Genomic DNA, 21,150 nt, shown 5'->3' with positions numbered 1-21,150 from the left:
AAAATTTACATTTTTTTACTAGCAGTTAAACTAGTCATGTGTGTGTGCAGTGCCATGCATGTGGTACATATTGGTTCAAATTGAAAAGGTACTTTCTTTTCATAATGTTAGTATAGTAGCTGTCGATAATATATTAATTATGAAAGAAATTAATAATTAGAGTTTAACATAGAAAGCCATGCATTTCAAAACCAATTCGACTTATTCTTTTTTTTCCCCAAAATACAACAAAGTACAACATAAATTTATTCCAAAGTATAGCATTTTTTTTATCACTCTTATCAACCAATCACATCATTTTCTCATTTAAATTTGTTATACATCGGTAGAAACCATAGAAATCTCTGACCTTCGTATCACCGCCGAGATTCATGCTTTAACGAACCCCAAACTCTGGCAAAGAACATGCTATTTAGGTTTTGAGGGCTGTGGGTGGAGGGATGGTGAGGGGGTTGGGGGTGAAGAAGTGGATGGTGTTTCTGGGCTTAGAGGAATGGTTAGTAGTGACGGTCGAATTGACATAGTTGGTGAAAGGCGTCTGGCGAGACCATGTAGGTCGCAGGTTGGAAGGTGTTCGAGCGAGGGCGAGCAAAAACATGTGACAACCAACCCCTTCAAGTGAGGTGAGCATTTGTTAAATAATCGCACCCCTTAGAAACTACCCTTATTCACATATTCAAACATTAAAACAGCCGTTGGAATCTCCGACCAACATATGAAAACTCTTAGTAATATTAGATCAGAACTTCCGATCAACCCTCTCTACAGAGCCTTGATTGAATTTTCAATGACGATCATCGAAACTTCTAAGGCCTCTCAGAGAGATAGATGAGATCGATCAGAACTTTCGGACACCGCTTAATAGTTGTGGCCATTTTCTCTTGTGAGTATGGTGCTTTGTATCTCTCACTTTATATATTAAGTATATACTTTGAGCACCTGGACATAAACATTGAGTTATGTAGTAGCCCTCTTAATAGTATGGTTTACTAAGGACTCAAATACAATTAAAAAACAAATTTATCTGTTTTGAGACTTTAAACCTTTTTCTTTCATTCGTAGGGGTCACTAAGCTTACTCTAATTTATCTTAAGGACTAAACATATGTTGAACTAATCAAAGATCATTAGTCCCTTACTTAGTTAGATGCACTTTGGTATAGTACTATTAAAAACAACTGGCCAATCAGGTATAAAAACGTTGTTAATATGAATGCGAATAATTGAATTGACGTGCAACTGCATGAGTTACATACACACATACACAGCTTACTGCCATTATTAGTGGTTGTTAATTTGGTCTCAAGTGCACCTTCCAGTGTAGGTAGCTTTGTGGTACCACGGTACGTAGCAGCAGCACATTACGAGAGCCATGGCCAAAAATATCTACTACACCTAGCTAAAGACGTAGCAGTAATTGTCTGCCAGAAAGAGCAATTTACTTACGGCCGTAGGATCCCATGCAAATAGTCTAAAAACTTTTCCCAGAAACATCATATTGAATCTTTGGACAACTAAGTAAAACATTAAATATGCATGAATATTAAAACTAATTATATAGTTATGAAGAAATCGTGAGATAAATCTTTTGAGCGTAATTAGTACGTGATTAGCCATAAGTGCTACAGTAACCAACATGTGCCAATAACGGATTAATTAGACTCAAAAGATTCATCTCGCGATTTTTAGACGGAATCTGAAATTTGTTTTATAATTAGACTATATTTAATACTTCAAATATATGACCGTATGCATCGATGTGACTCCTCTCCCATAATCTTTTAGAACTAAACGGGGCCTAAACTATAGGGTATGCTTCTTTGAGCTACAACCAATTTTTATTTTTTTCTCTATCTTATTTAGATTTTTTATTGCTCGTAATTCTTTTTTCTTCATATCTATCTTTTTTACCTGCTACGAATAAAAATATAAAATCTTACTCTACCATAGATCAACAAATACATTTTACATATGTGCTTAGATTTATTAGCTGTGAGTGCCAAAATCTTATAATATTAAATTCAGGTAATATTTTTTAACTGAAACATTCATACCACAAAGACCTTATAGATTTCAATGTTCCCTTTAGGATATTCACAACGCAGTTATTAGGATAGTGTTCATATAATTAAGTGAGTTGGCATAAAGGACAGATGATGATATGATAATTGAATAGATGAAGAAATATAAGAATATCATATCTTGCATGCGATATGGTTTTTATATAACAAACCAAAATATAATAAGGGACAGCTAGTATTAAATTTAAATTCAAGATATAACCAAGATCTTGCGAGGAAAACAAAGTAATGAATTAGTATATGATTAATTAATTAATTATTAGCTATTAAAAACTTTAAAAATGAATTGATGTAATATTTTTTAAAAAAATTATGTAGAATTTTTTTAAAAAATATATCGTTTAGCTGTTCAGCAAGTGTTTGCAAGGAAAACGAGAGAATCTGATTTATCTAATAATCTAAAGAACACGGACTTAGTAGGCTTTGTATTATAAAAAAATAGTATCTAAAATACTATATTTTTATGACGTGGAGATATAAAAAACATGACTAGTATATTGCATATTATATTGCTATTTTTTTATTATCCTCATTTTGTATCCTTGCTTAGAGACGATTGTACGATCGTCAGGTGTAAACGTCAGTAATTAGGTATGCCAAAGTTTAACAGGCAAACAAGCCTTGCAGAAGCATATAACCTTAATGAAGGGCAGATTCGTGTTTTAGGGACAGAAGAGTATTTTAAAGTAAAGAAAACTACAAATTAAGTCTTCGTGATCTCTAATAGCTTTAATTTACATTACAAGTTAACACCGTTCGGATTTTACGATCTACGTACGGCCATGATTTCCTCTACCTACTCAACCAACATGTCTGGTTAAGGTGGACAATTTTACAAAATTTTCAATTAAAGATTACCCATTTGTATTTCAATATATGACGTCGTTGATTTTTTTTCTATAGTTTCACCGTTTGTCTTGTTGAAAATTTTTATCCAAACATATGAAAATGTAAGTCATAATTAAAATATATTTAGTGATACATCCAATCACAGCAAAACAAATAACAATTGCACAAATATACAAACGTGTAGCAAAAACCGACGATATCATCTATTAAAATACGAAACGAATAATATAGGTATAAGCAGAAACAAACGAATAATATAGGTATAAGCAGAAACACTTTCTAGGTTATAAGTCGTGGCTTATTAATTAGCAGCAGCCATAAAAGCCGCTTTTAAGCAAGCTCTACAACTATGGGAAGCTGTTGTTGTGTCCGAAGTCCGAACACAGTTTCAGTCTGGCCTTTTGCAGTACCATGGCGTGCCCACAGCAGCTGATCATGAGCTTAACACTCGCGACTGACCGATCGACTGATACCAAAGTACTCCCTTCGTTTATTTCTATGCATTATATGTGGTACCACAACATAGATATTTTTTTTATTTATAGTTCTACTTATCTTATCTATCACGTCTTATTTAAAATTATTACCACACACTCGTTTATTTTCGTCCAATCCTTAACCATAGTAAATAAAACCGGATTGGAGGATGACCCGCTCTGGCCATCGGTCATCGGTCGAATCGCTAGTTTTTTATTTATTAGTATTATAACTATTTATATTATTTTTGATATACAACTATAAAAAACTAGTAAAATATATATAAATAAATCAATATATATTATTATATGGCTACAACATTAAAATATAATTATAGCATGGTAACCTAATATATTATAATGCAGTACAACCATAAGTCAAATTAAAAAATTAGTCAGATTGTTAAAAAAACAGTCTAATTCTTAAAAAACCCAGCCAGTTCATGGAAAAAACCGGCGATTCACCGGGTTTTTACTGGGTCAAACCGGGTCAATTGCGGTGGTGGCTCTTGAGCGGAACTGAAGCCGCTAAGAATGTCGGTTCTGGTTTTTTCCAGTTGAACTACCGGTCTGGTCCGGTTTTTTCACTGTGTCCTCAATAGCTAATTAACCCAATAAAATCCAAAGTTCGTCCATTTCGCGTAGTGTGTGTGCCTACTGCATATTTCATATAAAAACTAAATCTCGGAGAAAATATGACCACTCCTCGTACAGAATCTAGGAGTACATTAGCAAGCTACGAGATGTGTCATTAAACTTGCTACAATGATGATGATGTTGGATGTAATAATGTATTGGTATGTTTTTGGTAGTAGACTTAATTGGTATGCTATGTGTTCCGCCTAAGTACTGTCTATTATTGTTTATTTACTTGTTTTTGAAACATGTTAGTAAAATTATTCACCTAAATATTACGCTAAATTAAAAGGGTACCCAACCAGTACAAACTACCCATGTGGATGTGGTACGGGAAAATCCCCAACTGACGGTGGCTGTGGGATTTAGGACCTGTTTGGAGGAGCTTAGGATTTAAAAAACAACCGGTAAGAATAGCTTCTCATAGTCTAGAAAAGTTAGGAAACCCAGCTCCTGGCTTCTAGTTTACTTTTTGGATTTTATAACTCTAGATTCTTAAAAGCTTAAGTGTCGTTGAAAAGAGGTTTTGACTTCTAAAGAAGATCCAGGTACCAAAAGCTCCTCAAATGGGCTCTTAAACTGATATATCTTAGTTTGCGCAGGCACGAGTACGGGCAAGGAAACCTGATGGGTACAAAACCGTTTCCATCTCTGGTCGCAGCGGCATGTGGTACATTTGCTTCATAGTGTTGGCTCGGCTCCATGGATGCATGAATATAGTACGGCGCGTTCGGCGGGGGAGGTAAGGCGTTTGGAAAAAAATTTGGGAGAATTGTCGCGTTAAATGTGTGACCGGGTGTCGGAAGTGGTTTTTGGATACGAATAAAAAAACAAATTTCACGGCTAGCCTGTAAACCGCGAGACGAATTTTTTGAGCCTAATTAATCCTTCATTAGCAAATCTTGGTACTATAGCACTTATGGCTAATCATGTACAAATTAGGCTTAAAAATTTGTCTCGAGATTTCTTCCGTAACTGTATAATAGTTTTTTAGTTTATGTATGTTTAATGCTTTATTTAGGTATCCAAAGATTTGATTTGATGTTTTTGAAAAAAAATTGGCAACTAAACAAGGCCTAAGTTATTTAAGCCACCTCGTTTTTCACGCGTACGGTTTCCGAACCGTTAAACGGTGTATTTTTTGTAAAAATTTTCTATAAGAAAGTTATTTTTTAAAAAAATATATTAATCTATTTTTATTTTTTAATAATTAATAATTAATTAATCATACACTAATCTATTTCTATATTTTTCGTGCCGGATAACTCACCCATCCCACCCCTTCTACCGAACATGGCCTATGTCTCTTTCAGTATTCTTTGGGCATGCAGTAATCCTCGGTGATGTGTTCAAATTTTTTAGTTTAGGTGACTTAAATTATATATTTTTCTAAATTTCACAAATATAACATACAATATATATAACAGAAATATAAAATTGATCAAAAGTGAATTTTGCATATGTTAATAAATAATAATTTTCTCTTATGTTTAGAGTTTCACTTTTGAACTACTTATAAGCTAAATTTTAAATTGTAATACTTATTTTAGATCTGATTCTTCCATTGTAATTCATTTAACAACATTTTTTTAATCGATATGCACATGTATGTAAATAATTACTTATAAATTAGTTTTTGTACTTATAAATTAGTTTTTTAAAAACCCTAAATTTAAATTTAAGATTAAAAGTTCAAAATTTGTCAAATAAGTATATAAAAGTTTTATTTATAAATTATTTTCTATTTACAAATATGTTGTAAAATCAACTCTTTGTCAGAAAGATTACTGTAGTACTACCTATGTCCCATAACAAGTGTAACGCTTTGAATAATAATTTATGTGTAATTATTTTTAAAAAATATAATTTTTTCAAATAAGACAGATGGTCAACCGTTTGACATGTAAATCTACTGATACAATTATTTTAGGATGAAAATAGTATTTTCTTTTCGACCAAAATAACTGATAGTAAGTTCTTGTTTAGTTCCTAAATTTTTTTCCAAAAACATCACATTAAATTTTTAGATATTAAACATAGATGAATCAAAAAACTAATTGCACAGTTATGGAAGAAATCTTGAGACGAATCTTTTGAGTCTAATTAGTCTATGATCAGCCATAAGTGCTACAGTAACCAACATGTGCTAATGATGGATTAATTAGGCTCAAAAAATTCGTCTCGCGGTTTCCAAGCTAGCCGTGAAATTCGTTTTTTCATTCGTGTCCGAAAACCCCTTCCGACGTCCGGTCAAACATTTAATGTGACATTTCTTTAAAAAAAATTTCAATCTAAACGATGTGATGTGATGTTTTTATCAAAAAATTTTAACAGCTAAACAACACCTAATATAATATAAGAAGTACCCTCCATTCAGACACATTGATTGCAGCGTGCCAGTCTGCCACATCTGCCAACTAGGAGTAATGTTCATGTGCCATCCCACTCATTAATGTGCTCACATACTGGAGCCTAGAGGCGGCAATGGCACGCACCGTACCGGCCCCCTTGCTCGCCCGATCTCAGCAGCCACATTTCTCACTGAACCTTCGCTCGTGCCTACGGATATGAGCTCGCTGGGAAACCTGCAACACAGTGCTGCCTACTGTAGCACTTTACCTAGTTGCAGACTTAACTGCAAGTTTGTCAGCACTAGTGGTAATTAAACCAGTGGATTCATTGTAATCAGATTGATCGGTAGGAGAGAGGGGGGGGTGTATGAGCCTCGGTTGATTCATCTGAAAGATTTCCTGCAAGGATTCATGTGTCAATTCGAAGACGATCCTTTTTATATGCCAAAATTTGAATTTTTAATCTTAAATTTAGTGTTAATTTGAAGTTTTTTAATGGTAGTTTATTTTTTATCCATAGTTATGTATAAAAGTTTTATTCATAACATATCTTTCGTAAGGAAATACGTTGTCATATAGAAGTCAAACAATAACCCCTTGCAACTGCAAGCCCTGGCTAAAATATTGTGTGGATTCGGAAAAAAAGATGCTGCTCCATCCTTCGGGGCAGATCTAGCTAAAAACATTAAAATTAGATCAGTCCTGCTATACGCAAGATCTAATTATACTACCTGCGTAGGACTAAAACACTACCACCATTGATTAGACAAACGGAGTCAAGGGAATGACACTGCAGCTATTGATCAATTGGGTCGTACGTAAATCAGATGGTTGAGTTGTACGTGTAGCAATTTCCAAATTAGATATAGCTTTAGCCTCGTATTAATTCAAATTTATTAATCTTTGACTAAATGTTTTAAAAGAGTCTTAGTAAGGACTCATAATTTTAACGAGACACAGTGAAGATTCAGACCCTCGCTGTCCCCATGCTGGATCCGTCCCTGTGATCCTTGTATAGGTCGAGAGAGAAGGAATTCCTGCTCCTCGTGTGCTTGCTGCGTATACTCCGTATTAGCTTTGCAGGGCAGTGCATCTCGTCTGATCTCATCACCCGCTGTTCGTGATCAGATACCCTGTCTGCATGCAGCTGTTGCGGGTGCAGGGCATGGTCGGTGGCCACCGCCGATTGGGAGGAGCTCAGCTCATCACGCTACGCGGAGCAGCTGTACGTTGTACGCACGCGAGCTGCTGCGCGTGCCACTCACCGCCCAATGAATGCAGCAGCCAGCAGCACGGCTGCGTTATTTTACTGGGTTTTTTTTTCTCTCTATTTTTACACACGTTTCTTATTAAACGGTATGTTTATTTAAAAAATAGTTTAAAGAGTTTTATTGTCTTTTATCTTTATAGCAGACCCTTTAACTTTTAGAGCGATTAATTTCACAATTTATATAAAGGTAGAGATAGAGGTAGGACAGAGCCAGGTGCCAGCCGTGTCGCAGTTGACACTTGACAGGGGCTCGACTTCGGTAAGGAATCACTGATCCATCAGTTATTAAAGGGCGGTTGGAGGTTGGATTTGTTTTGCCTTAGCTGTCAAATTCATGTTCAGAGTTTACGTTTTCGGCGAAAACCGGTCAAAAACAGCTAGATTTAGGCGATTTCAACGCGGGACGGGAGTAGATTCCGAGTTAAGTTTGGAATGGTTTTTAAGAAATCGGTTTTCCAAAAGTAAAATTCGACCAAAATTTGATTTTAAAAAAATGCCATTTCGCTGGAGTTGGAAATCTGGTGCTCAATTTGGAAATTAAGGCGAACGCTGGTCGTGCTTACTCGTTCAACGCACGCACTAATGCAGAGCGCAGATTGATGCGTACTGTAATAGTTTTATGTAGGGGCTGCCATGCATTATCTCTGACCATTAATTACGTGTGCGTCGCATTCGCATCGCATAAATTGTGACCAGTATGCTGCAGCAAGTCGAAACTACTTCCTCCGGTCCTTTTTATATATATAAAAATCGATCCAAACTGTTACCTAAGACGACTAAGTCTTTGTTCTTTTCTATTGATTCATAGGTTTTTAAAATTTTTGCACTCGCTCTTCCTGACGCGTTAAACTTTTCTAAAATATGTATAAGTTCATCATCTCATTTTCTTAGAGTATATTTAAAAATTTGTAATAATTAATTTTATCATTTATATTATTAAATACTCGTCCCTGGAATAATAAAATCTACCCCATTGTCTTCATTTTCACAAATGAACATAGGACCCTTTTGAATCACAGGAATAAAAAATAGAGGAATATGAAAAACATAGGATTCTGATAGGAATATAAGTGTAAAAAAGAGTATTACAAAACACAGGAAAAACGTAAGAATGACCGTTTGATTGGACCACAGAAAAAACACAGGAATTTGAGGAGAGATAAAGACTCAAAGGATTTTTTCCATGAGGTTCTACCTCTTGCTAAATTTCCTTCAAAACTTGTATGGGAAGATGCATTCCTTAGAAATTCATAGGATTCATTCCTTTGATTCAAAGAGCTTTGTAGGAAAAATTTCTATAGAATGAAATCCTCTAAAATTACTTTGAATTTCCTTTGAATCAAAGGGGACCTAAGATTGTATTTTTTCTATTCACTTTTTTTGGTTTCTGTTTACATGTTTCCCTAGTACTAAATTGTGTGTTTTTAGAAAAGTTTTATATAAAAACTCAACATCTCGCATTTGTAAAATAAACTTTTAATTTTGTTGAAATTAATTTCACCATTTATATCACTAAATTTTTAGAAAAGACAGAAAATATTGGCAAGAAACAACCTTACATGCTCCCTAGTACAGTAGCTCTCTTTTCCAATACCACTATAGAGATTTTCTATTAAGGAGGCGATTGTTTGGGTTTTTTTATGAAAAATTGTCAAATGATATATTTATAAATTAAAAATAATTTATAAATAAAAATTTATATGCATATTCTTATCTATTTTAGATAAAAGCCAATGCTATGAAACAAATTCGGTGAAAAAATCTTAATATTAACTTTAAATTTAAGGTTAAAAGATTTATTTGGCATAAAAACATAAAAGCAAAAAGATAGACGTAGATGTGCCAATAATACGCATTGTTCGATCACCATGGCCGACAACATATACATCCGCGACAAGACATGACATGTAAGAGAATGTGTGGTGCAAAAATATTATCAAACAAGAATGTAAGAGTAGTAAAAAGATAATAGTACGAGTAAGGTTACGTTGTTCTTCAAATAAAAGTATTTGATTTTATATAGTTATTTAATGATAGAGTATTTTTTTTCATTCTTGGGGAGATAACAAGAGGCACTACTGTATTCTATGTAAAACTTGGCATCTTCTGTTGATACCAAATTTTATATAGAAAATAGTGGTACCTCCTGAATGATAATAAAATTGCTCATAATAATATAAATGATGTAAATAATGCTATAAATTTAAAAATATATATTTTAGAAAAGTAAGACAATATTTTTTTAAGAAACTATGATATTTAACCGTTTAGAAAACACATACGAAAAAAAAATAATCTAGCAATAAATTACATAAACGAACACATGTTAAATGAAAAGGTGGGAGAGTATCACTAAACCAGCGCCGGGAGATTGAAACCGCGTCAGGAAACGCCGGAATGAAATGAGAAGATCGAGCAGAGTAGCGGCCGACTGGTCTGGTCGCCGGGCGGCCGCCGGGAATGAGGTGCACGAACGGTACGTCCATCGCCTCAACTGCCAATCTCCCAACGGCCGACCACCCCAGACATCCGCCGTCACACGCCTCCCTGCCGGTCAACCCCCCCAGGTCTCCGTCAGTCGCCGCCGCCCGCCGGCCACCGCCCTCATCAACGCCGGCGCCATGCCCGCCGACGGTCAGTGACAGCCTAACCTTCCGTGGTTCGGGCTCCACGCCTCCACGGCCTTTTATCTTTTTCTCCTACTCGTGTTTAGCTTTAAATTTATATTTGATTTTAAGGGTTTTTTATTTTAATTTAGTTTTTAGCATTTGCTTTTAGATGCTAAAATCACGTATATTAAATTGTTATTCATAATTATTTTTTATTTATAAATATGTTGTTTGGTATATTCTTTTAAAAGCTGCAAGACGACCTTTCTTGTGTCCCGCAGTGGTATGGTCATATTTTTTCTTCTGGGTGTGCCTAATTATACTATAAATTTTTATATCTTGGTATATTTATAACTTTTATTGAAAATATATTTATTTTGATGGGAGTTAGGTATGTAAAATAGAATATAGTCATGTACCCGCTATCTATGCCACTCACTATTCACTAAAGCCTCGTACCGAACGATTACAAATTTTCACGGGCATATATTTTTAAGCTTCTAAGTAATTTGTTTCTTGCAAAAGAATTTATGTATTAGTTAATTCAGCCATTTACGTTCTTATATATATAATTTTATAATTCTTCAATCCTCCGCTTTCAGCTATCTCAGACTTCACTGCAATAATCGCTACAAACTAAATTTATTTTAGGATAAACTAGATAGGACAACGATTATATATAACAGATAAAAGTACTTTTTTGGTTCTAAAATATAATCATTTTTAGAATTTAAACTGAATCATGCATGAGGCTTTGATTAGCTCTGAGATCGATCGGTGTTGGCATGTGCAAATGTGTAGTACTGCCTGCCTGCGGTGGATGTTCATGTACTTTGTAAACACGCAGAAGCTGACTAGCTAGCATCATTCATCAGCATGGGCATAATGAATGAACGGTTTAATTTGGCGTACAAAAAGAGTGGCGTTATGGACAGACGAATTAAGCAAGCATTACTCAACTCTGCTCACTGTACACAACACATCAATTCATGAACGGGCGGCTCACGTACTGTTGCATAACCACGCATGTGCAGGCCGTCCATGAGAGGAAGATATATACTGCATGCCATCAATTCATCGTCGTCTGGCCCTGCCCATGGCCGACTGGGCTCTTGTCAATTCATCCATCCATCTGCATCTGTTCATGTGAATCCCCATCTGACATTATTAACTGCCCGCCGCTCGCTGGAGATGTACTGTTACAGTAGGGCACGTAAATTTGAGGTGGTTGATTGGTACTTCTTATTAATTCATATATGACCCCTCCTCGATCAACCGCTCCGACGGTAGGAGCGAGTACAGCAAGAGCATCTCTAGCTATCAACTCTCCGGACTAAAATTTGGATAGTATGGTAAAAAAAAAAAGTTTTCTAACAGACTTGCCATCGAGATGGCCAAGTCATTGGATGGCCAAACCAGTTATCCCACTTATCAAATTTAGCCACTCAAACCAAACTTGCCATCCGTGGATCTCACGTGTGGGGCCCACGCTGCACTACCACTCTACCAAGTCGTCTGCCCCTCCAGGTCAAAGAGCAAGCCGTGTTAGTTGCCGGAGCAACCCGTCGCCGGGTCATCGCCGGAGTAAGCCATCGTCGGGTCGTCGCCGGAGCAAGTCGTCGCTGCACCGCGCCTCCTTGCGCCGCCTGCTGCGGCGTCACGCCGGCATTGCCTCCCCGCGCCCGGCCGTGCTGCCGTCTCCCCGCCCCGCGGCCGGCTGCGCTGCCCGCTCTAGGCCGGCGCTGCCTCCCGCGACTCCCTGCGCCACCGCCTGCTTCGGGTGAGAAAGAAAGAGAGAAAAATAAAAGAGGGAGAAAAGAGATTGAGGGAGAGAAGAGGATGACATGTGGGACCCAACTGTCATAGACTCGGAATAGGGAGGGTGGATGGAGAGACTATTGAAGTAAAAAACAAATTTGAGTGGCCAAATGAAATAGAGAGTTGCCAAATAAGTATTTGGAGAGCCTAATTTAGGCTGTCTGTTGGAGATGCTCTAAGTAAGTTAAACAGGTTTCAAGGTTTGTCACGCCGTATTTATGTGTACATGAAGAAGAGAGAGGGAAAATGGGTTAGAACAAGTATAATAGCAGGCTATAAATTGGCTAAATGTTGAGGTGGAGAAGAGAGAGGAGAAGTGGGTTGTAAGCTTACAGCCGACTTGGGCACCAGAACGAAGAAACTCTGTAAGAGACACAAGTGTGCATTGCATTGATGATGAAGAGCTCACTACTATATGGATGGGCTAAGATATGGCTATAAAAAGTCTTACCGCCGGTTTGCTGGCTATATTATTAGCCTTGCTCTTACAATTTTACAACCAACTATAGTACAAGCTCTAAGGCATTAAATGTGTATTAGAAGTGAACCATAATTACAATGATATAGTATATGCTTGTGTATAACTATTGTATAAGTTAGCTCTTACGATATAGAAATTTTTTTATGAAAACAACCGAACGGTATATTTACAAACGAAAAATAATTTATGCATAAAACTTTTATATACATGTTATATTGTTCTTATTAATATAAAAATAAATACTAAAAAATAAACTACGATGAAATCCTCCAAAATCAACTCCAAATTTAAGGTTAAAAACTACAATTGATTTGTAACCATAAGTAGAAGGAAAAAGATGAAGATAATAATGATATGGAGGAGAGACGAGAGAAAAGACAAAGATTATTGTTACGCATGATAACGGCAATTCTTAGCATTTATCGAACAAAATATATTGTATGGTAGTGGATAAAAAAAAGAAAAGAAGAGTAATAAAAATATTTTGGTGTATTAATTAAAAAACCATATTTGACTCTAGTAGATACCCTGAGGCCACGTTCGGCATATACAGGTTAGTTAACTTATGGCCCTGGCACGAAAACGTAGTAATAGATTAGTACATGATTAATTAATTATTAAAAATTATAAAATAGATTAATATGATTTTTAAAACAACTTTCCTATAGAATTTTTTTGCAAAAATACACCGTTTAGCAGTTCGGGAAACGTGCGCATGGAAAACGAGGAGGTATAAGTTAACTAATGGGGGTGGGGAACGCGGCCTGAGTCCTAGATGACAGATTTTAATTAAGAGATCATATCAGGCTCTACTTTTATACATTCCCTAATGAAACAATAGAAATCACACGACTCTTATCGTATACCAAGTCCAGAAAATAAATTATAATCTCTCTAGAGGATATCTCCTTGTTTTTCAGTGTCATCCAAAATATATTAAAAATTTGGTAGGTAGATTAATATATGATATATTACTCCGTAAACATGTCCAAATTAAATTATGATTATGATACAAATAATTATAATCATTATTTTTTAATCTATAAAGGTTAAATTTGATCTTGTTTATGCAGTGACGTATATGATATTAACATAAATTTTGAAATTATTTTTGCCGCTCAGTGGAACATGGGTGTGCCCATGCCCCATGTATGAAGCTACCGGATTCACGACCACCACTATTATTATTATTATTATAGATACCGGTATGTGAATCGTAGAAGAGTAAAATCCACGTATCAATGCCTAATGGCATAGGATTTTAGGTACCTCTTTCTCTTCCAATCTTTCATCCAGGTCCAAGCAAAGCGTGATGGGTCGGCGTACTCGTAGTGTACATGCGTGTTTGGGTGATCTGATCTGGTTATGATGTGATGATTCATCGTAGTTTCATGTGTTGGTTTGGCAGCGAGATCGAGTCGGCGAGGGCAGATTGGGGCTACGACTGAATGGTGATGGGATTATGGGAATCGTGTGCTGTTGCATTCAAGCTCAAGCAACGTTTGTTTCGCGAGTAGAAAGGAACATCATCTTGCAGATTCAGACATTCAGTAGATGCAATGCAAGCTAGACAGAGTTAAAGTGCGTATCAGAAAAGATTTCATTCCACGATAGCATCTGCCGGTACATATAAAGAAAAAGCTGTCCATCACGATGACCACAACGATTCTACCTTACCAGAGAAAAATTGATACCGCTGTGCTTGCTTGCATAAGATTATTATTCCGGGAAAATTCAGAACAGAATCAAATTATCAGACATAAGAGCAAAGTGGATCCTCCAAGACCCATGACAGAGTATCTCAATGGAAAATGCTACACATACGATCTTTTCTCCCGACCTGGTTACGATCAAACGTAACGGCGAGAGAAACGTTTCATGGTACAAACATCGTAAAAAAATCGTCGTACGTATAGAAGCACCGGTATCTCAATGGTGCTTACCCCAACCTCCAGCTCCGGCTGCAGCTCCACCCATTCCAAAAGTTGGAAATTGGGATCCAGAACCAAATCCTCCTCCAGATGTTGAGCTAGACCAGCTAGAGGATCCAGCTCCAGAGAATGTGCCGGTGTTTGAGCCACCATTAGACCAAGAACTCGAGCTAGAGCCGGCATTGGAAGCAGCTCCTGTGCCAGACGGCACAGTATCTGAGCTAGCTCCAGAGTTGGAGCTGGACCATGCGCTTGAATCCGAGCCCGAGTTTGCAGCGGTGGCAGAGGTTGTGGATGATCCAGAGTATGAATTGGCAGTAGATTCTGAACCTGAGAGAGCATCGTTTCCAGACATTGTGCTGGAACCAGAGCTAGAGCCAGACCATGAAGAAGAGCTTGAACCTGAACCTGAACCTGCACCGGAGTTGGACTCACTTCCAGAAGCACTCATGGATCCTGCAAACAAAGACAAAATAGCTACGTACTGTTCACTACATGCTATGATTGATTGCTTTGTGTTTGTAAAAACACAAATATACATCTCTATATACGAATTACGTGTCCGTTTCTTGCATGTGATTGGGCCACGTGTCACGCCTCATCGCGCGCAAAACACGTCGCCAGCTCGTCCGCTCTCCCTGCAACCCCCGGCTAAGAAAAAAAAAAGGAAAAAGAAAGAAAGGCTCTTCCCCCGCCGCCACCTCTTCGAGCTCCGCCGCCGCCGATTTTTATTGCTCCTTCAGGACAGACAAAGCAGGCAAAAGAAAAACCCCACCGTGCTCCACCGATCGCACATGAGCCGATGATGGCATCTAGCCGGAGATCTGAATGGACTTGACGTCGGGCTTCTTGGCCTCCTCCTTGGGCACGGTGACGGTGGAGGACGCCTTGATCTGCTCGGGTTTGGCGTTTTCGGGGAGGCGGAACCTGCGGAGGAACCTGCCGCCGCCGCGCTCCGCGCGGTGCAACGTGTCCATCTTTTCCTCCTGCTCCTTGCTGCGCTCGCCGCTGATCTGGAAGACGTTGCCGTCCTCAACCTCCACCTTGACCTCCTCCTTCTTCAGCCCCGGCACGTCCGCCTTGAACACGTGCGCCGGGGGGAAGGACGGGAAGAGGCTGCCGCTGTCGGAGTCGAACGGGCCGGGAATGGGTCGAAAATGTTACTGCGGCGGATCAGCGACATCGTCGGTTGGATTTGGTTCTACTTGCTACAGGCTGATGTGCAGTTTCGTCAATTGGGGGCGAAGTGTAAGCTTCGGGTTTCGATCAGTCGCTGCCTTTTTCTCTTGCTCCGGTCTATGTCGATGAGCTGATTGCGTTTTTATATGCGGCGGGGAATGATGAGGATGGAGAGGAAAGTAGCTTCTCGAGAGTTCTCTTGCGTACGTTCTTATGAGACTCGAAACCGCTCGACCTGGTTCTAATTAAGTAGCAAGAGCTAGCTATGTGAATTGATAGATTCCAAATGACCATAATCTATGTGCTTAATCGATCTCAGTGAGATATGTATGAAATAGTTGCTTAGCGCGAGTAATTCACATGTATGCGTGCATCATTGGTTTCGCATCGTAAGTTCATGCTATCGACACAATTGAATAATTAGAATAATCCAATTGCTGCATAGTTTATGTATATCGAGTATGTGCATTCTGTTTATTAAATGTGAGCTATGTATATTTACAAACTAAAAACTCATCAAACTATCTAAGTGATATACACGTACTACAGAAAAGGAGAGATACACTAAGAAATACACTGATCTTGCTTAATTTGTATTATAATCTTCATTGTTTAAATTATTTAAACATGTATTTCTTTGTATGTCATCGAGGTTGCTTAACCCCGAAAAAATATTTTAGCTCCGCTCCAGCTTCATTAGCATTCCTGATCCAACATGTTAAGAATATTTAGGATATCTCATATGGATCTAGGTATGGTAAAAAAGGTATTGAAAAGATTAGACTGGCCTAAGCAGTTGCGCCAACGTGCAACAAGGCCATGTCTTTTTCTTCATTTAAAATAATTCATAGCAGTATTAAGTGTGCATTTACGATTATAGTCACTGAAACAATTGGTCCATCTAAAATTACCACGCGGCAAAGCCGCGTCACATTTCTAGTTCATATAAAATACGGGATAGTTTTGATGAACCTGAGCTCGAGCCGGATCCTGAGTTAGAACTTGAGCCTGACCCTGAACCTGAACTTGACATGGAGTTTGATCCACTACCAGATGCATCAAATGCACTAGAGCTTGAACCGGCTCCAGAGCTTGCACTTGACATGGAGCCAGCATTAGAGTTTGAACCGCTGCTTGATCCACTGAATGAGCCTGCACCTAAGATACGAATACCTAAATCAGTCTTGACAGCAAAATATGGCACGCAAAGGCTACTACATTGCCATTGCTGCAACATGAATATATATACAAGAATAAAGATTGACCTGATGAGCCATATGACATCCCTGTGGAACCCGACGATGAACTCGAGCCAGATCCTGACATGGAACCAGAACTAGAGCCACCATATCCTGAACCTGCATTCGAGCTAGATCCAGAGCTAGCACCAGAATTTGAGTAGGAACCCCCATTTGATCCTGTCACTCCAGTTGAGCTTGAGCCAGAGCCAGAGCCAGAACTCGATGATGATCCACTAGTTGATCCAGAATATGAATCAACACGAGAAGCCGCTCCTACCCCAGAACCCGACCCAACACCGGAAGACCCACCATGACCACGCGAGCGGTAGGAATCTCCGCCCGACCCGCTAGAGCCATAGTTTGACCTGGACCCGTTATCACAATCCGACTGACCGTTAGTGCCACTATTGGATCCAATACCCACACCAATATTAATCGAGGTGCCTAGTCCTACAGAACCTGAGCCTAAGCCTGAGCCCGGGCCCGAGCAGGACAACGTGCCTGAACCACAGCCCGAAGCGGAGCCCCCATTACCAGCTCCATATGCGGATCCAGACCCGTACCCAAACTCGGAGCCTGACCTTGACCCATGACCAGACGCAGTGTAAGAAGAGCCACCATTTGGGCCTGACCAGGCACCGTAACCCGAGCCCTGGCCTGAGCTAGAAGCCGAGCCGGACCCGCCTAGCCCAATATCAAGCCCAAGCCCGACGCCTAGCCTGCCATTGGCACCGAGGCCCAAGCCCAAATCGCTTCTTCTGATTGGCCTGGCCATTGCAACGGCAGCTACTGAGAGTAGCAGCGCAAGAAGAACAGCAAGAACGGCAGCTCTACGAGATGCCATTGCTGATCAGGTCTCTGTGCAAGAGCGTTGCTGTGATCTTGCTGAGTTTGATGTCTGAAGCGTGTGGTTTCTGCACGCATATATAGCCGCAATTTCAGTCTAAGGTAGTCGCTGCACATGGTGCTTACTGTACAAAGGGAGTGCAGTTTGGTGACTGCGTTCCTGCACGCGCGCATGTGGATGAAACCTAATGCTTTGGAGCTTAACCATTGGCAGCTCGTCCTGTCCTGGTAATTGATGAGAGATTTGGCTCAATCTATGTTTGATGTTTGTCAATTTTGTATGCTGATACTAGAGAGTTCCTGATGGAAGGTTCTAGTTTGGGCTTGCCAAAATGACCTGAATTGCTTCATCTCTTAATTTCTACTGAAAACACAGTGCTGGAAATCGATGGTCTTAAGAAAATTCAGTTATAGAAGTAGTACAGAGAGTTTATTTTGGCTTGAGATTATGTACTAGTTAATACTCTTGAACATTTCAGCCATTTTGTGAAGGCCTCTCTCTCCTGCAATAGTACTCAGATAATGCTAATTGGATGTTGTGCAATATTATTCAGTCATTAAGTGAACTGCAAACTCCCATTGTTATCATACTTCTCAGCTTCTACATTTCAACATAGTAATGGCTTGTTTGGAATGGAAATATCAGAGTTTGTTCTACAAACTGAAACATAGTTTATATCATGTCTGAAGAATTCATCAACAAGCAAAAAATGTTTACAACATGCAACATAGTATTAGGGTATCAGTAATTCAGTGTCACTCCAGACTTGTAAAGAGTATGAAAAATGCACACCTCCAAAGCTTGAAATATACTACTGACGAGAGGGAGAAATGGAAAATGAAGAGATAGTACATGATCCTACAGCAGATCAAGTGCACCGCACTGAAACGAAGCATTTGTAGTTGCCTAATGGTATGCTTACGTGGAACCCTTGACAGCCACGAATGTAACTTAGGACTTAATACTTGGAACTTAATCTTTGTCTTCAGATTCGGCTAGAGAATCATTGTACAATTCTGCACCAAATCCTCATTCTTTTACTGCCATTGGCCAATATTTATGCACTGCCATTGGCCGAATATTTATGCTTCATTGTACAGTGGTTCTGAAACAAGTAATGCTGAACTCAGACTCGCTTCTGCACACATCAAAAGTACACCAACTTCAGTTATAATGATAGCATGCATTCATAATACTACGGTATCCAGTAATGCTAACAAATTACCAGTTGTTTGTAAGAAGTTAGCCATGTCAAAATATGTTTTGCGATTGTTAGGGTTGAACAAGTTCACCAGCAATCTGAGATTTCGACTGTATCTTCTTAGACTCGCTGACGTTCTGTTTTTCCTGCATGTTTTCACAGGAAAGGCATGCTATAAAAGAGAGGCTGTGACATGATGGATCATAATCTCTAGCAAGTGAGGATGAAACTTACTTGTTGATTGAGTTTCTTCTCGCTTTTGGTTCGACTGCCTCGGTATTCAACTGCGTAGGATGCGGTTTTGCAGAAAGGACAGCTGCATTGCTAGTTTAAGGACCCCAAGGAGTTCTCAGGTGCAAAATTCAGGTGGCAATCAGCTTTATTTGTGTAAATCTAGGTAAAAGGGGAAAAGTTATTTTTCAAAACAATCCTAATTATTAAAGTTATTCCCAATACCCCATCTGTAAAGACTGTTCATAATAGGATTTTTGAAACTAAAAAGGTCATTGTTTGGCCTTTTGAGAGAAAAAAAACAAAACAACCTAGTTGCAAATAAAAAAATAATTTATGAATAAAAACTTGTATATATATGTTCTTAGCAATCTAAAACCAAAGATAGAAAAGTAAACAAAAAAAACTCAAAATCAACTCCAACTTCAAGGTTGCAAATTTAAATTTTGGTTTATAAGCATAAGCAAGTGGAGACTTGAGGTTGAATATCCATCACCTTACGTTCAGTGCAAAAGGAATTCATTGCATCATACATTTCAAATCATACTAGATACTAGTAGAAAATTAGGATACTGGACAACTTTTGAAGACTTTGAAGGCATGAGCTGCAAGAAGCATTCTGCAGGGCAAAGAGCCAAAGAAAGATGTCACAATTAAGTATTGAAATGTACTTTTCAAGCATTATATGAAAGAGCATTTCTTAATACTCAGTTGGACATCCACTTCTTTCTTGCGTGCAATCTAAATAGTTATGAAAAATTACAAAATTGATAAGATGATCAGTATAAGATATATCACTCCACAAACATGAAATTCAGGTTCGACTTCTCTAAGTTGTAAAGAAAAATAAACTAAACTGAAACTAGTGTGGACACATTTAAAGTTGAGTTTTTTTTATTTTTGTTATAATTTTTAGAAGCCAGATTTGTACTTGCATGTTCATAGAGTAATATACTGTCGCATTAATATACTTTATTAAATTTTTAATGACTATTTAGGTAACACATATAAAAATAAAAAAAATGTATATACACCTTAGTGATGAATATTTTAGTGGACACTTTAAGGGCCTGTATGGGAGAGTAGGAGACCACATTTCTTCCAATCCACACCGAAATGAACCGGGCCGGCAAATGGGCTCTCAAACAAGGCCTAAGTGAGCGACAACTGAAAATGCCAAATGCTTCGTGGAGACAAATGAGAATATCATCGATATTGACATACAGAACTGCAGATGACAACCACAATACTTACTACCATGTCAATTATAGTGTAAGACTTTTTCATTGCTTAGATTCATATAGATTCAAATGAATCTAGACATATATATATAAAAGATCAATAAATGAATCTAGACATAGTTAAAGAGTCTTATGATATGAAATGGAGTGAGTTTTTTCGTTCGCCGGTGTCACTCCCTGATACTCACTGTTCAGGTAAGTAGCCAGCTGATTGGTGATTGCTAGTTTGCTACTGAGCAATACAATAGTTCGAGGTGTAATCTAATGGAGTTAAGTACTACAGTTTATTACCATCAAAACAAATTTTCACAAATTGCGACGGGGAAAGCTTTGAACTCACCTGTACAGATCCCTTTGCCGCAGCACTTGGATCGATTCAGGCTCGGATAGAACTGCAATGAGAACAAAGGGGAAAACAAAAAGGATCAGAATTCAGAGCAGAATGGTCAGAAATTCAGAACCCACACACCTTAGAAAGCGCGCGAGAAATTCAGAAACCCATACGCACGTAGAAGCAAATGGGGCAATCCTCATCGTGGCCAGCGCCGGCGGCGGCATCCTCGGCCGCGTCGAAGCACGGCGCGAGGTCGCCGGAGCGGATGAGCCGCCGAAGGCGGCCGGTGTCCACGTCGGACAGCTGCCGGAGGAGCCTCCGCGGCTGCGTGAGCCGCTCCTCCACCGCCGGCCGCCGCCCCGCGACGTTGCCCAT

At 38.6% G+C, this 21,150-nt stretch overlaps 3 protein-coding genes across 3 annotated transcripts; all 3 read right to left on the bottom strand.

The window, feature by feature from the left end:
* Positions 1-14,478: 14,478 nt before the first annotated feature.
* On the bottom strand, positions 14,479-15,151 carry LOC102718467 (hyphally regulated cell wall protein 1-like). Its single transcript, XM_015838349.1, has 2 exons — positions 15,060-15,151; positions 14,479-14,957 (listed from the first exon to the last, which is right to left on the bottom strand). Exon 2 carries the CDS (start codon positions 14,950-14,952, stop codon positions 14,500-14,502), a length of 453 nt encoding a protein of 150 aa, XP_015693835.1. The 5' UTR covers positions 14,953-14,957; positions 15,060-15,151; the 3' UTR covers positions 14,479-14,499.
* Positions 15,152-15,305: 154 nt separating this feature from the next.
* LOC102718187 (17.9 kDa class I heat shock protein-like) lies at positions 15,306-15,658 on the bottom strand (the record flags this gene model as incomplete). Its single annotated transcript, XM_015838178.2, has 1 exon — positions 15,306-15,658. A coding segment is annotated over one exon (345 nt), but the record flags the coding sequence as incomplete, so codon positions are not given.
* A 3,185-nt stretch (positions 15,659-18,843) lies between these two features.
* Positions 18,844-21,150, bottom strand: LOC107304368 (E3 ubiquitin-protein ligase GW2-like). Its single transcript, XM_040524744.1, has 6 exons — positions 20,950-21,150; positions 20,782-20,833; positions 19,774-19,819; positions 19,204-19,285; positions 18,994-19,115; positions 18,844-18,906 (listed from the first exon to the last, which is right to left on the bottom strand). The coding sequence occupies exons 1-5, from the start codon at positions 21,148-21,150 to the stop codon at positions 19,041-19,043; spliced, it is 456 nt and encodes a 151-aa protein (XP_040380678.1). The 3' UTR covers positions 18,844-18,906; positions 18,994-19,040.

This window comes from Oryza brachyantha, chromosome 6 (genome assembly GCF_000231095.2).
Source record: "Oryza brachyantha chromosome 6, ObraRS2, whole genome shotgun sequence".
NCBI lineage: Eukaryota > Viridiplantae > Streptophyta > Magnoliopsida > Poales > Poaceae > Oryza > Oryza brachyantha.
This window is presented reverse-complemented; position numbering and strand designations above follow the sequence as displayed.